General features: G+C 35.9%; 1 protein-coding gene across 1 annotated transcript; it reads left to right on the top strand.

Annotated features, from left to right (window-relative positions):
- Positions 1 to 2735: 2735 nt before the first annotated feature.
- On the top strand, positions 2736 to 4453 carry lipt2 (lipoyl(octanoyl) transferase 2). The gene is made up of 2 exons (XM_083548474.1): positions 2736 to 3233; positions 3332 to 4453. The coding sequence occupies exons 1-2, from the start codon at positions 2786 to 2788 to the stop codon at positions 3565 to 3567; spliced, it is 684 nt and encodes a 227-aa protein (XP_083404600.1). The 5' UTR covers positions 2736 to 2785; the 3' UTR covers positions 3568 to 4453.
- Positions 4454 to 14437: the final 9984 nt, after the last annotated feature.

Genomic DNA, 14437 nt, shown 5'->3' with positions numbered 1-14437 from the left:
TATCCAGAGTTCAGTGTTTTATCGTTCATACTTGCTATCTAACACGCAATTCCCTATAGATTTAAATTTCTTTTATAATTTAATCGTTTTATTTTTGCTTCACAGTTTACACAAGTTTTTAGTGCATTGTCCTGCAGAGGCTCATCCCTGTCGCTGGTTTCATACAAGTATTTAGTAATAATAATTTAGAAACATAAGCTCCGGACCAATAGATGGCACTATACCACGAAGCTTGCGAAGAAAACGTCACCAAAAGTGAGAGAGAAATAAAGAAGGCGCGCCCATCATTTCATCCCCGCACATTCGATAGTGGCGAATCTATGGTAACAATACTAAAAAAAAAAGAAAAAAAAAAAGATAAAAATGTGTTGATCTGGTTTTTATGTATGCCAACTAAAAGTGTGATAGTTTAAAAAACGATTTTCCCAATGTAACTAATACGAAGAGTCGTACGGAAACTGCGTTTGAGAAAGAGTAGCTATTTTGCCTCTTGCTATTTGTTTTGGCTCTTTGGCAAAAGTCGTTATGTACTTTTGCGTTGAGCGTTTTGATTTTGATGTATTTTCACTAGTAGGATTTATATATAACGAAGTGAGAATGGATTAAACTGAGCAGGTAACGAAATTCAAAGAAAATCTTTATCATTATTAAACTAAGAGTAATGATTATTGTATGCAGCTTAACAGAGCGCCGTCTGTAGTGAAGTTCTCTTCTTATGTTATTTATGATACGATATTTTTAATATTTAATATATATGGCTTATAGTGGATATTACAATAATATCCAGTTTCAGACAGACTGTAATTGTTGGTTTGCGATTTAATTAGAAGTATTTGGACCAGTAGTTTTGACCTTCAAGTTTATGCCTGTCTATCCACTAGGTGGCGCTGATGTTCTGAACACATGACTGGGTCAGTCTCAGTGCTCTGCGTTTTCCTGAACATTACATTTGAGTATTTGTTTGCTTTGGTTTTATTTAAGCACATTTGATTTAATGCGAGAAGTGAAATTAAATGGTAACACAAGTGTTCGGTTAACAAACCGCGTTACCTGCGATTTTCTGCATCGGTTACAGTGTGTTGAGTTTCTACATCTTCAGTGAATGTAAACAATTAAAGCCTTACGTTATGTGAACATTTTTCAAATCGAGTGAATGTTTACACAAGTTTGATTACACTGAATTTGTTATGTAATCACAACTGTACTGATATTCATTATAACCTCACAATTGTAAGAAAATGACTGCATTTATACAACGGCTCTATAAACAAAACAATTAATATTAACGTTGTCCTTCACCCTCGCTTTTTGGACTCGCAGCTAAAAATGACCATCCAAAATGTTAACAGCTCCAGACAGGATATCTTTGGAAAGAAGACACTTTGGGCTTATAAGTTATAGAAGATAAAGTGCTGGGATATACATTACCTGCATTGAATAATTTTTTTTTTATTTAATACATGAAATCAATACTGGAGCAATCCAAAAAAAGTACTGGGTTGAATTCCACATGTCTCGTGAGGTTATATTTCACATTTTATAACGATGTCATGACATGAGATTCCTAGAAACATTTGTCTGAGATTATGTCTGATCCTTTTCTTCTCTCCCCCTGTTTGAGAGCCACCTGCTAGACTCAGGTGGCAATTCATACAGTCTGCATTAAAATGTATGGCTCAGGCTTTTGTTATACATGTTTGGCTATTGATATTGATTTGGCATTTTTATTGATGGCCAGGTAGCCACACAAGCTATTGTTTTACAGTCATGCCCATTCATATTGATGTCCAGCCATTTGAATGGACAGGAGTGTGCCCAACAATACACACACACACTTTTCAGGCATTTCTCTTATACAAACAAACGGACCATAAATCGTATACCATCGTATAAAATTGTAAAGGGAGATATATTGTAACTCACAGATGTAAAATAGGCTCAGATTTTCCATCCCCATGAAGATCACCAGGTCGCTGTTGTTACTTCTCCCCCGAGAATATTTTCCTCATCGCTGTTTTGTGCAAATCTCAGAACAAAACAACTTTTGCGACTGTCCATTTTTTGTGTTTTTTTCTTTTTGTAAACAAAGCCTAGTTAGCACAAGGTGGAAACATCTGTTTGTGCAGAATAGTGTGTGTGTGTGTGTGTGTGTGTGTGTGTGTGTGTGTGTGTGTGTGTGTGTGTGTGTGTGTGTGTGTGTTTATATATATATATATTATATCGTTAGAATCCTGCGCTCATTGGCTACATTTTCCATCAATCATGTCACTAACACACCTGCACAGATAGTAGAAGCTCAGGGCCAAGATACATGGCTATACATACTATGACTTGTTTTTAGTGGGTGGTCTGATTAGTTTAGTAACACAATATTCTACCAGCCCTATTAATTGTTTTTTCTATTGTTAAACATTAACAGCTCCAAACAATGGGATATCGGCCGCGCTGACACAAAGCTGAAGGTTAAAAGCTTTTTAACTGACATTCAGACTCATGTTCGCTGATGGTGTATCTAACTGTACTGTGGTAATGTTTCTTGGTTAGAAATTTTATGTAGGAAACACAGACAAATTGGGAAATTTACTGTTGAATTAGCAAAAAAAGGTTATGTATAAAGACTGATCGCTCAGCTTACTAAGGCTAGCATGTTAAGAGAACAAAAATAAACAAAAAAGTTGTAGATCTGATGTAAAGATGCATATAATTATTTTTTTATTTAATTTTTTATGAAACATTATATTATCAGGTCAGACAGCAGAAGGTGGAGGTCTGCAAGTCTAATATCATGATGTCGCCTGGAAAACCCACAGTCAAAATTGTGAACTTGGGAAGAGTTGCTTACCACAGTGCCTTACAGATCCAGCAACAATATATCAGACAACATTTTGATTCTTCGAGCCAAACTCCAAACACACTACTCTTGTGTGAACATGATCCTGTTTATACAACTGGCATTCGGAGAGCCCCGTATCCTGCTAAAGAGGAGCAGAGACTCAAGGATTTGGGTGCAGAATTCTTTCGGACAAATCGTGGAGGCCTTATAACCTTTCATGGGCCAGGACAGATGGTTTGTTATCCTATTCTTAACCTGGGCTGCTTTAAGAAGAGTGTGAGGTGGTATGTGCATAAACTGGAAGAAACCGTGATTACGATGTGTGGCAAGTTTGGAATTAAAGCCTCCACCTCACCAGACACTGGTGTCTGGGTTGGAAATAACAAAATATGTGCAATTGGTAATTGTGTTTCTATTTTTAATTTTCTGTTGTTTTACACAGAAGTGTATTAAGTTCAAACCTATTTAAATAATTGTAATCTGCCTATATATTTTCAGGTATTCACTGTGGTAGATACATCACTTCTCATGGTTTGGGACTGAACTGTAACACTGACATGACCTGGTTTGATCACATTGTGCCATGTGGAATTAGGGGAAAAGGAGTCACCTCACTGAACCAAGAGCTCGGCCGGGATGTCACGATTGAAGAGGCAGCTCCAGTGTTACTACAGGCTTTTAGTGAACAGTTCAACTGCACTCTGTGTAAAGCTGACTTCCTGCAGAATCAATGAAGGCTTTTGTTTTCATATAAAACAGACTTTTAACTAATAAATACTGTTTGTCTTTTCCCTCTTGGCTAAACCTAATAAAATGTTATCGTTTCTGCCAAACCATAATGACTTATATGTTCACATGCTCATATGTATGTATGAGTGGACATAATACCTTTTGATGCTGTTATGCTATGTGTGAGTATTAATTGTTCTGCATATCAACATGTACACAATATAGGCAGTTATACAGGGATATCTTGTTTTATTAACTGACTAACTAACAGCCTCAAAACACTTGATTTGCACCTAAAAACTTTTTAAACCGTATTCTTGAACTTGAACTGCTTCTGAAGCAGCAGGACATGGAAAATGATTTTCTTTTTGCCTGATTGTTGTTTGTGTATATTGCGATATACCAGCATGGTGTATGAGACATATGACATACTGTCGAATAGCAATCAGGATGTTAAATCATCCAATCTTTCATTCATTCGTTTGTCTTCAGTTTGCCAAAGTTTATTTCGATTTGGAAACATTGGGTCCTGAAATCCTTTATACCATTAGACATTACAACATTCATTCATTAGTAAGCGGTTTCTTCTGGTCAGGTTTGCAGTGAAATAGTGGAAACCTACAGTCTTCCCTGTAGTCGGTGTCCCTGCATTAGTCTATTTTGTTAAAGACCATTAAAAAGTTGTTTTTATTTCTATTTAAATAATCAAGGTATTGATTTGCCAAGTGTATTTTTGCCCAAGAGATCCTTGAGAATGGATCTTCACAAAATGCTAAAAAAAAAAACAACCTGAATGTTTCTTATGGTGCCCTTGTCATTCCATTATTTGTTTTTATTCTGAAGCTAAACGTTTTGAGACTTATTACTGTTATTAAAGGTTACAACCGCATATATGCCTTTTTTTAATATTTGGAGCTTCGAGGACATAAAAATTTTTTCCACCTGGTTCTTCACCATCATTCCTATGTGTTTGGTCCTTAATATTTTTATTCCTATTTTTATTCCTATTGGATTTCTGGATATAAATTAACAAATTCATTGAAATTTATTTCAAAGTGTTACCAATACCTCTGAAATACACTGGCTGTCCAAAAAAAAAAAAAAAGTCACCACCTGGATTTAAGTATGAAAATAGGTAAGAGCCTCCGATTGGATAATTACTGCATTGATGATTACGTTTTAGCTGGCAACAAGTTATTTAAGCATAACTGATGCAGTAAGCAGCTTCTCATTACTTAAATGTCGGAGGACACGTTCTGTGGTTGTGGAAAATATGTTAATCTTTTTTCAGAAGGGTCAAATTATTGGCATGCATCAAGCAAAGAAAACATCTAAGCAGATTGCTGAAACTACTGAAATTGTGTTAAGAACTGTCCAACAAATTATTATTAAAAACTGGAAGGACAGTGGGGAACCATCATCTTCGAGGGAGAAATGTGGTCAGAAAAAAATCTGGAATGATTGTGATCAGGGATCACTTAAACATTTGGTGAAATCAAATTGTAAGCAACATTAGAACTCATGGCTATGTTTAATAGTAAAAATAGTAGTGTTCTGATGAGTCCAGATTTACCCTGTTCCAAAGTGAATGTAGAATAAGCAACTAAAGGTTTTTTAGCATAGACTTTTACTTTCTCCATTTGTTCTTGTGATGCACTCTTTTATAAGCTGTAATTATAGCTGCCGTAGCTCTTGGTCATGGTTGTGCTTTATGTAAGCATGATTAATTCTCTGTCAGGCGTGTTGAAATGACATCTCTGACGAGTGACCAGCCATGACTTATTGGTCTGATTTTATCATGGTTGCTGCTGCTGTGGTGCAGAATAAACAAGCAGCAAAAACCTCAGGACTTGGTTCCATTACACATTCCATCATTTTTCAAGGATATGTGACGTCAAAGAAAACAACCAAACCAGAGACTGCCCCCTAAAACAGCATATAACCTTTACTGATATAATAAACAGGAAATATAAAAACTATTCTATAGTTATATAAATAAATGTCAAATGTATACCTGAAAAGCAGTACAAATTATAGTATTTTTTGTTATATTTGTTTCTAGTGTAATTGCATGTTCTTGCATAATCTGAGGCAACATGCATGTTGAAAGGAAGCATAATATATACTTAAGCTTCGACATGTTTAAAGATGATGTCATATCCTTCTAAAGAGAACATGCACTTGGTACCAGACAAACATTATTAGCATTTACAGACTGTCACCACTTGGTGGTGGTGTTCTAAAACACACGTTTGTCCAAATTTGAAATTGCACCATCACTTAATTTATATTCAAAAGGCACTGTTCCCCCAGCATGAATAAAAACTCATTTTGGTGTTTTCAAAAAGGTAAAGGGCCTCATACATTAAACATATTCCCTAACAGGCAGAATATTTGTTTTTAAAGTGTACTTTGTAGGTTTTTGCATTTTACAAATATCTAAACAGAAGCTGACATTATGTGCATAATGAAGCCTAGAAAAAGAAGAAATTGTGTCATCAAAATATTTATGTGTTTTGAACATCTCATTCTCCAGATTGTTCCTTGCTGTTGTGAATTAATTAAAGTCGATTTTGGAGCAGGATTATTGGTTTTGCCCTTCAGCCACTAGAGCAATAGTAATGTCAGTCTGCTATCGGGTGATGAGGCCTAAGGCAAAGTCAGCATTCCAGTTAATCCCACAGTTTCAGTGGGGTGGAGGTCTGGGCTCTGTGCAAGTCACTTAAATTTCTTCCAGGCCATATTTGGTAAACCTTCTCTCTATGTCTTCTCTTTGTGCATAAGGAAAATGTCATGCAGGATCATAATGGACAGGTTTGAGCCTCTTGTTTCTAGTCAAGAGAAATAGTAATGTTATGGCATATAAGGACATTCTGTACAATTCAGTGTTTCTAATTTTGTGGCAACAGTTTTGATAAAAGCAGTCAAATGTCCACAAACATTTGACCACATAGTTTAGATGCTATTGGTGCAAATCACTTGCTAATGATGATGCCCTACTAAATCACAATGTCTGGGTCATGGTATAAATATATTTTGCCTTATTGTAAAACTGACATTATACCACAATTTCAGTCACCATACTCTAACAACATATAAGTACTCTCCAGAAATGTTATCACTACTACTAACCTTCCTGGTATTGTACAATAGCAGAATTATAACTTTGATGACTAACCAGAACTTCCCAAATCCTCAATATATAGGCAGCAGGCACCTTCAACTTTTAGGATGCATTCGCAAAAAGGAAGATAAGGTGCTAAATGATAATAGTAAAAAAATTAATAATAATAGAGGTATAGTTAATACATTTCATACACTGACAGCATCTAGTTACCGCATATATAAATAGCCTCCAGCTAACCAGAATCACACAAGAATGACCTGCTTTACTTTTTTGTGTTAAAGGAAAATGCATGCTCCACCACAACTATCCTGATGCAGTGGCCGTCAGTAGTTTGACAGGAGAATCCCATGGGGATTTGAGGTGGATGAGTGGAAAAAACGATCAAGAATGAACCTTTACATTTATATGCATGTGAATGGCAAGATTTACTGACAGAGTGGTGACAGTCTTGCACAAGTGATATAGGGTTTCTTACACACTCACACATATGCATAAACAAATTCACGTGTATAATAATAATGATATAGCTGCTGTATGAGATCAGCATTTAGCTTTTATCCCTCTCATCCCTGAGAGGTGCTGTGTAAGTGAACTATTCTACCTGAAGCATGTCCCATTTTTTGGATCATTTACTCACTTTCATTAATTGAGTACTTTATTTATTTATTGATTACTTTATTCGTTTGTTCCTTTATTCAATAATCTTCAATAACTGGCATTTTGGTCACAAGGGGGAATTATTTGCTTAATGGCCATGACAGGGCACCATGCACACTTACCGTAATTTCCGGACTATGAAGCGCACCCAAATATAAGCCGCACCCACTGAATTTGACAAAGATTTTTATTTTGAACATAAAGCCGCACCTGTCTATAAGTCGCAGGTGTCTACACTGAAACTAATGAACTTTACACAGGCTTCAACGAAAGACAGTGTCTATTACATGACTTGTATCTAAACAGTTGCCTACCAAGAAAGTCATTGTTTACTGTCTTCCTCCTTCCTTTCACAACAATTTCTCTCAAGAGTTTTTCTTCTGGCATCGTCATGCGTTTAAAAATCACCATCGGTGAAGCTTTTCTCCCGATGCCGTGCAGCTCAGAACACAGGTGAAGTGCATTTTTTCATGTCCGGTTGTTTTCAGCGTGACGAATGATTCGCATTTCCTGTAGACAGTCCGAGTGAGCGGCAGGTCAAACGTCAGAGGAACCTCATCCATATTTATGATGTGGTGCGGCCCGATTCAGTGAGAGCGCATCTGATTTAATATAAAGACTTTCATTGGTTCATCTTAACCCGTTCAGCAATTTCATTAGTTTAATGTAATGGGGCTCAGTTTTTTTGGCATGAAGCTTGGGAAACCGGGAAAAACCCAGGAAAAATTCATAAATTAGCCGCTTCGTTGTTTAAGCCGCGGGGTTCAAAGCGTGGGGAAAAAAGTAGCGGCTTATAGTCTGGAAAATACGGTATATGCAAACTTTTGCTTGTTTAAGACAGGGCACCATTTTGTCCTAAGGGTTTATATAATGCAGAAACTACTACTACTGCAAACTGTATTGACATTTCAGAGTCTATGTTATTTAATAGCTATATCTAGCATACATATTTTAGGAATAGCATATCATTTTACTTAAGCTCATAAACATTTCCACATTTACAGTTAGTAAGATTTAAGATCTCTGTTTAAGATTTCTGTATTTTCCAATGGTAGTTATAAATCCAGGGATTGAGGGCTAATTCGATATTTCAAATAGTGAGGGGTGATCTGCCAAGCCTTACCCCCTTTTGCAATGACTTATGTTAAAATAGTCTGTAAAGCATATATGCTTTAAAAATAATAAAATCTTAATGTCTTACATTTTAACATTGCAGACTCACTTGCTTTTATCTCCACAGGGAAATTCCAGACTGGCTGGGTGGTCTATTGCTTATTATGCTATTCTCCTAAAATGTCTGTAACATGGGAAATTAAAATAGCTATTTGCTACTCATACAATAAAAGGTACCTGCGACTATTGCATAGTACGGTATTGCATCGTGTTGTACATTTTTTTCTGTCGAGGAAGAGGAGGGGATAGAACACAAAAATAAAACAAACATGTATTTCTATATGTTTGAGTTTCCCAAACTGTTACAGCAATGAAACCTTCAGGTTAGAGTAAGCAATATTCTGTTTTTTTAGGTGAGGAAAGTATTACTCATGTATTGTAGGTCATCTTACCACCACATGTGATGACAACACCAGTTAAGGTAAGTGTGCGCTCTAATGATTTGGATCTGTTCCATGACTCCAGGTGTCCTTTCTATTGCATCAGTCTTTTGCCTGCTGTACGAGGTGACGTTTGTGAGATGTTAGTACCCGAGCAGTCAGCCGTGGGATTAAGGTTCTGGTTGGCCTGGGTCCAGTAATTGGACTGTTGCAACTAAATCCAGTGATGGCCTGAGTTGAACAGACTGTCAATCAAAGCAGCTGGCCTGTAGGTTTGATATTTGAGCAGACAGGCAGAGACTGTGAAGTGTAGAATTAGGAAGCAGGCCAAACATGTCAGACACCTCACGAATTCACTGTGAAAATAATTTTAAAATTAGTTAAAACTAAAGATGCCTATTCTAATAAGTTGTCAAGACAAGATGTCCCAGAGAAATTAACTTAATACACTTTATCTATTGTTTTTGAAGAATAAATATGTTTACCAGTAAAACATGTATCAAGGTTAATTAAGGCTAAACTTTCTTTTGGCTTCTCCCATTAGGGGTCGCCACAGCGGATCATCCATAATTATAATTGGCATGTGTGATTTGGCACATGTTTTTACGCTGGATGCCCTTCCTATTGCAACCCTTCCCATTTATCCGGGCTTGGGACCGGCACTAAGAGTGCACTGGCTTGTGCAACCCTAATGGCTGGGGTTGGTTCCCTAACTGGGGATTGAACCCGGGCCACAGCGGTGAGAGCGCTGCATCCTAACCACTAGACCTCCAGGGAACTCTAGGTTAATTAATGCTACATTGTCCAAAAAATGCTGAAGAAACATAAATTTAGAAATCAGAAGTTGGTCTGACCTTTAGCTTATCAGAGCAGAAGTTGTTTGATATGAGGTATAAAATATGTGTTTTAAAAGAAACTGAACTATTTGCAGATTTGCCATTGTGTAAAGAAAAACACAAGGTAGATGCATCATGCTGCTCTTGCTGAAAGTTTCTGTCTTGTTTCTCTCCACAGTTTGTGAACTGAGGACAATCGATTGCATGCTCTGTACCAGACACCGTGAGGACAAGAAACAGGTACAACAGAGATAGGTTTGCCCTCAGAGAGTTTCAATGTGTACAGGAAAGTTAAGAAAGAGAATGTTTCCCTTCTAAAAGTATTCTGTGACACATCCAGAAAAAACTAAATTAGAAAGTTGATTTCTTTGAAGTTACATTTCTGTGGAGATATATTTAATAAATATTTTGAATGGTGTAGATTCTTCCATAAATGATATAGTAAGAGGTATTCAGTATTTAGATAAGAGGTGATCTTGGTCTATGAGAGTAGTATGCACAGTTTTCATGCTTTGTTACAATTGTGATTTGGTTATTTAAATTTAAATTGTCATTGGCTTACTCAAATAAAATAAGTAACTCAGCTAATAAAGTTAGACCCAAATGTAGCACATAATGTTTTATTTAACCGAAGGGATGTGCCACCGATACCCATTTCCAAGCTCTAGTTAGTGAGTTACTAAACACAAGATGAGACTGAGACTGTCCATATGCACAGCCACTCTCACCACTCTCATGTAATTTTGCAGTCTTGCCATTGTGTTTACCTTTACCTTTACTTTATTTTTTTGACTGCTGGTTTAAATTCCTCTTGACCACTTCCCTCAAAATCCCTCTAAAATACATTAATTCTAATCACAATGCAAATAAACTCAAAACAAGTATATGTATGTATAGAGGAAATCATCAGGGCTGGTTATGAAAATATTTTTTGAGTATTGTTCCAGCATGATACAGCCTTCTGTGCAAGTGAGGCCCAATAAGACATAATTTGCCAAGATTGTTGAAGAAAAACTCTAGTGACATTTAAAGATCCCTCACCCTACGGAACACCTTTAAGTTCAATTGGAAAGTTAACTGCGCAACAGACTTCCTCTACTAATTAATGCTTTTTTTTATATGAATAGGCACAAGGCACACTCCAAAACCAAGTGGAAATACCTTCCCAGAGGAGGTTATTATAAAATCAAAGGTGGACTACATCTGGGATTGGATGTTTAATGAGCTGATATTGTTAATCAGCCCACATGAATTTGGCCATACAGTATAGTGTTGGTTGTAGGCATCACAGGTAACAATGCTATTATACTATATCAATTAGAATTACATAATAAGTGCAAGCAAACACTTTTTAAATCTTAAAAAAAGAAAAGATTTAACAACAGAAATACATTGTCTAAACATAACAAGATAGCACATGCCATTTTTAGATCTGAAGGTGTAAGAAGGCAAGTAAAGCAGAAAGCAGGATTTTGGATAGTAATTTGATTTAATATTGTAGTCAGTATACACTATACAGTATTTATAAAATAGTAGTATAACATTAGTTGTTATAGATACTGGAGAAAGCTAGTGAAATAAAGTGTCTGTTTTGGACCACCTCATTTCCTGGCAGCAGCAGTAAACTGGTGCATTTTTCTCATTGGCTCAATTAAGTTAATTGGCAGTCCTTTGAAAACGGGTGTCTAGTAACATTATCATGAAGGATTACAGTGTGTGGCAGAGATGAATTGAGTGTATTCCAGTAAAGCAGGGAAGAGGACATAGTGCACTTGAGCTAAATACATTTTTGTTATGGGCTGACCTCTATTTAGAATAAAAGCTAGCCAAAAGTCCTCGAGTCCATCTGAGGCAGAAAATACTTTCAGGACATTTAAGAACAAAGATGGGATGGCAGGAAATTACACAAATTTGTCTTTGCTTTTCCTTCAGAATTTCTAAGCACCAATCTGTTTGGTGGTTGAGGATATTTAAAAGATAGGCTGGAACATACATTCTTTTAAGTTCCATAAATGTATTCCATTTTCTTTCACTTTGATATTTCTATAATGTAATGTATTGTTTCTACTGCTTCATAGCTTCTTTTAAATGGATATAATCCTTTTTTTTACATTAGCATTATCCACAATCCATCCACTTTGTGTCCTCTGTGTCACCCTTGTCTGTCATACAATGATACGTAAAAGCGCCTCAGTTCAAAAGGAAAAAAGCAACATGCAGCAAAGGTTAACATATATTGTTCGCTACTAATGTTACACATCCCTTTTAAATTTAAGACAATGCTCTTTTGATTGAGGCACATTTTACCACAGACATGCAAGAGGAAAGCAGTAGATGGATGTGAAATGAAATGGTGTTACTGATTTAGTGAGCTGTGAGAAAAGCTAATGTAATTTCTCCATTCAGTGCTTTAGTATCATGGGAAATCAAGGCCTCTTGCCTCAATGCATACTTTAGCAAAGAATATTGCCATTGCACTCAGATCTGCATTCTGAAGCCAAGACAAAATACTTGCATCTTTGCCTCAAACATAAAAAAATGTCAGTACAGGCTTGATTGGCAAGACTGGCATTGATTGTTGTTTTTTTTGTTTAATTAGAAAACCAATTACTAATCATGCTGTGAATTGCAGCAGGAGACTTCAAAGATCATCTTCAAGAATCTAATGGTTATTGACCTAAAAGTTCAACTGAGAGCACAAGACAACAATAACATAAACATTTTCATGCAATCTGAGCACATTAACCTATGTGATCACCCAAGCACCTTGTTTATATCTGTAGTGCATCTCAGAATACTTCCTACTGATGCCTGCCCTTTTCTGCTTTTTAGGACATTCCCTGCAGGGGCTGATGTGTTTTAATATGCAATTGAGCAATATATTTTCTTCTGTAAAGTCTGTAAAGCATTGAATAATGATGATATTTATGCCTTTGCACCTATCAATCTCCACTTACTGTGGCTTTTGATATGTTTAATAATATAACTATCAATGTGCAGTGTAGAATTTTCTATTAAATTCATATATTTGACTTTAGAAACACATTATAAAAAAAGAACTAATCTGAACCCCAAAAAAAGCAGAGATACACGCCTTACACGGTTCCATTGTTTACAGCAGACGTAGGCTGATATTTAAAGATAAAGCCAACCTCAGAGTTAGTTGTTATATCAGCTCACACTGAATGTATTATACACCTAAACACACCTCAGTAAGGTGGGATGTGGAAAGAGTGTGAATGAACAGCCTTTCTGAGAGCTAGGTGAGAAATAGATGAGAAAATCACTTAGCTCATACCAGTGTTAGTGTTAAAGGTTATTCTACAAGTTAAAAAACTGTAACCAAGCTGCACCGTAAATAGCTGGATCCAGATCCTTTATGTGGAATTTGTTTCCATTGTAAAGAAACTTAAAAAAAAATACATGTGTACATAATAATCCAACTCATTTGCATATAGTATAAATAATTAATAATAAAAACATTAAAGAGCAAAGAAGGTTAAAACGAAATAAAAGAGATCAATCCAATGCATTTTTTTCTACGATTTATAACTAATTATTAGTGGACATATGTTTTAGGTAGGGATGCACCGAATATTCGGCCACCGAAAAAACGCGGCCGAAACAGTTTGTTGTGATGACGCAAACAGAAACCGCTGCCTGCACGTGCATGTCTAAAACAACATGTCTGCGGTGTGGATGTGTTTCAGTTTATCTGAGAAAGACCCACAGATAGCGATGTGCAAAACATGTAATGCCGAAATTTCGTCTGTAAAAACTTTCTCCACTTCGGGTTTAATTTATCAGCTGAAATCCAAACATCCCGATCGCTATGCTGAATATGAGAGAAACGCGGCACAGAAAAGCAAAACCCCTCTGAGCATGCGCACTCCGTCTGTGGTGGACGTTTTTGAAAAGGCAGGAAGTTTCCCAGTGATATTGTTGTATTGTTGTATCTTTAAGCAGTTGCACTTGTTCTAAATGCACTTTGTTTTTATGAAAGAACATATTTAATTTTACAACCTTTCAGCAGGCCAAAGGGCCTGTATATTATTATTTAATGTACACATGAGTGCATTTAAGTTAAACATTTAAGACTAAATTTTAATTAATTTTATCCTGTGCATTGTTGCAATGTGCTATAAATAAATATTTTCATAATTTGTAATTGATTTATTCTTTGAAACTTTAATATTTAATTTATGCAATTGAAATGCCTTGATTTTAGTAAGTTTAGTACACAATCATTGCCATAAAGGCAATGGTAATAATAATTGGCATAATTTCTTTCGGTGTTTCGGTTTTTGGCCTTGCACCGAATTTTCATTTCGGTGCATCCCTAGTTTTAGGTGATATAGAGTAAAGGATCTGGAATTGAATCCCTGATTATAATTGCTATCCAAATATTTAATATACTAAATGCATTTTTTAATTGTAACCAATGTGTCCCTGGTATAGTGTCTTTCACAAATGTTACCACCAGCAATATAATATTTTAAATTGTGTACAGTACCAGAACAGTCCCTTAAATTGACAGAGTGGCCTATGAAACTGAGTTATGTAATGAAAGTGAATAAGGATGTCTGCAATGAATGTAAATAAATGTTGGTAAATGTAAAATGTATTGTTAAAAAAAGAACTTGCTTAATAATATGTTAATCACTAATTAATTATGCATCTATTAATTTTTTACACTTATACA

Source organism: Silurus aristotelis (assembly GCF_946808225.1).
Source record: "Silurus aristotelis genome assembly, chromosome: 8".
Taxonomy (NCBI): Eukaryota; Metazoa; Chordata; class Actinopteri; order Siluriformes; family Siluridae; genus Silurus; species Silurus aristotelis.
Note: the sequence above shows the minus strand (reverse complement) of the source record. Positions and strands in the feature narration are given on the sequence as shown.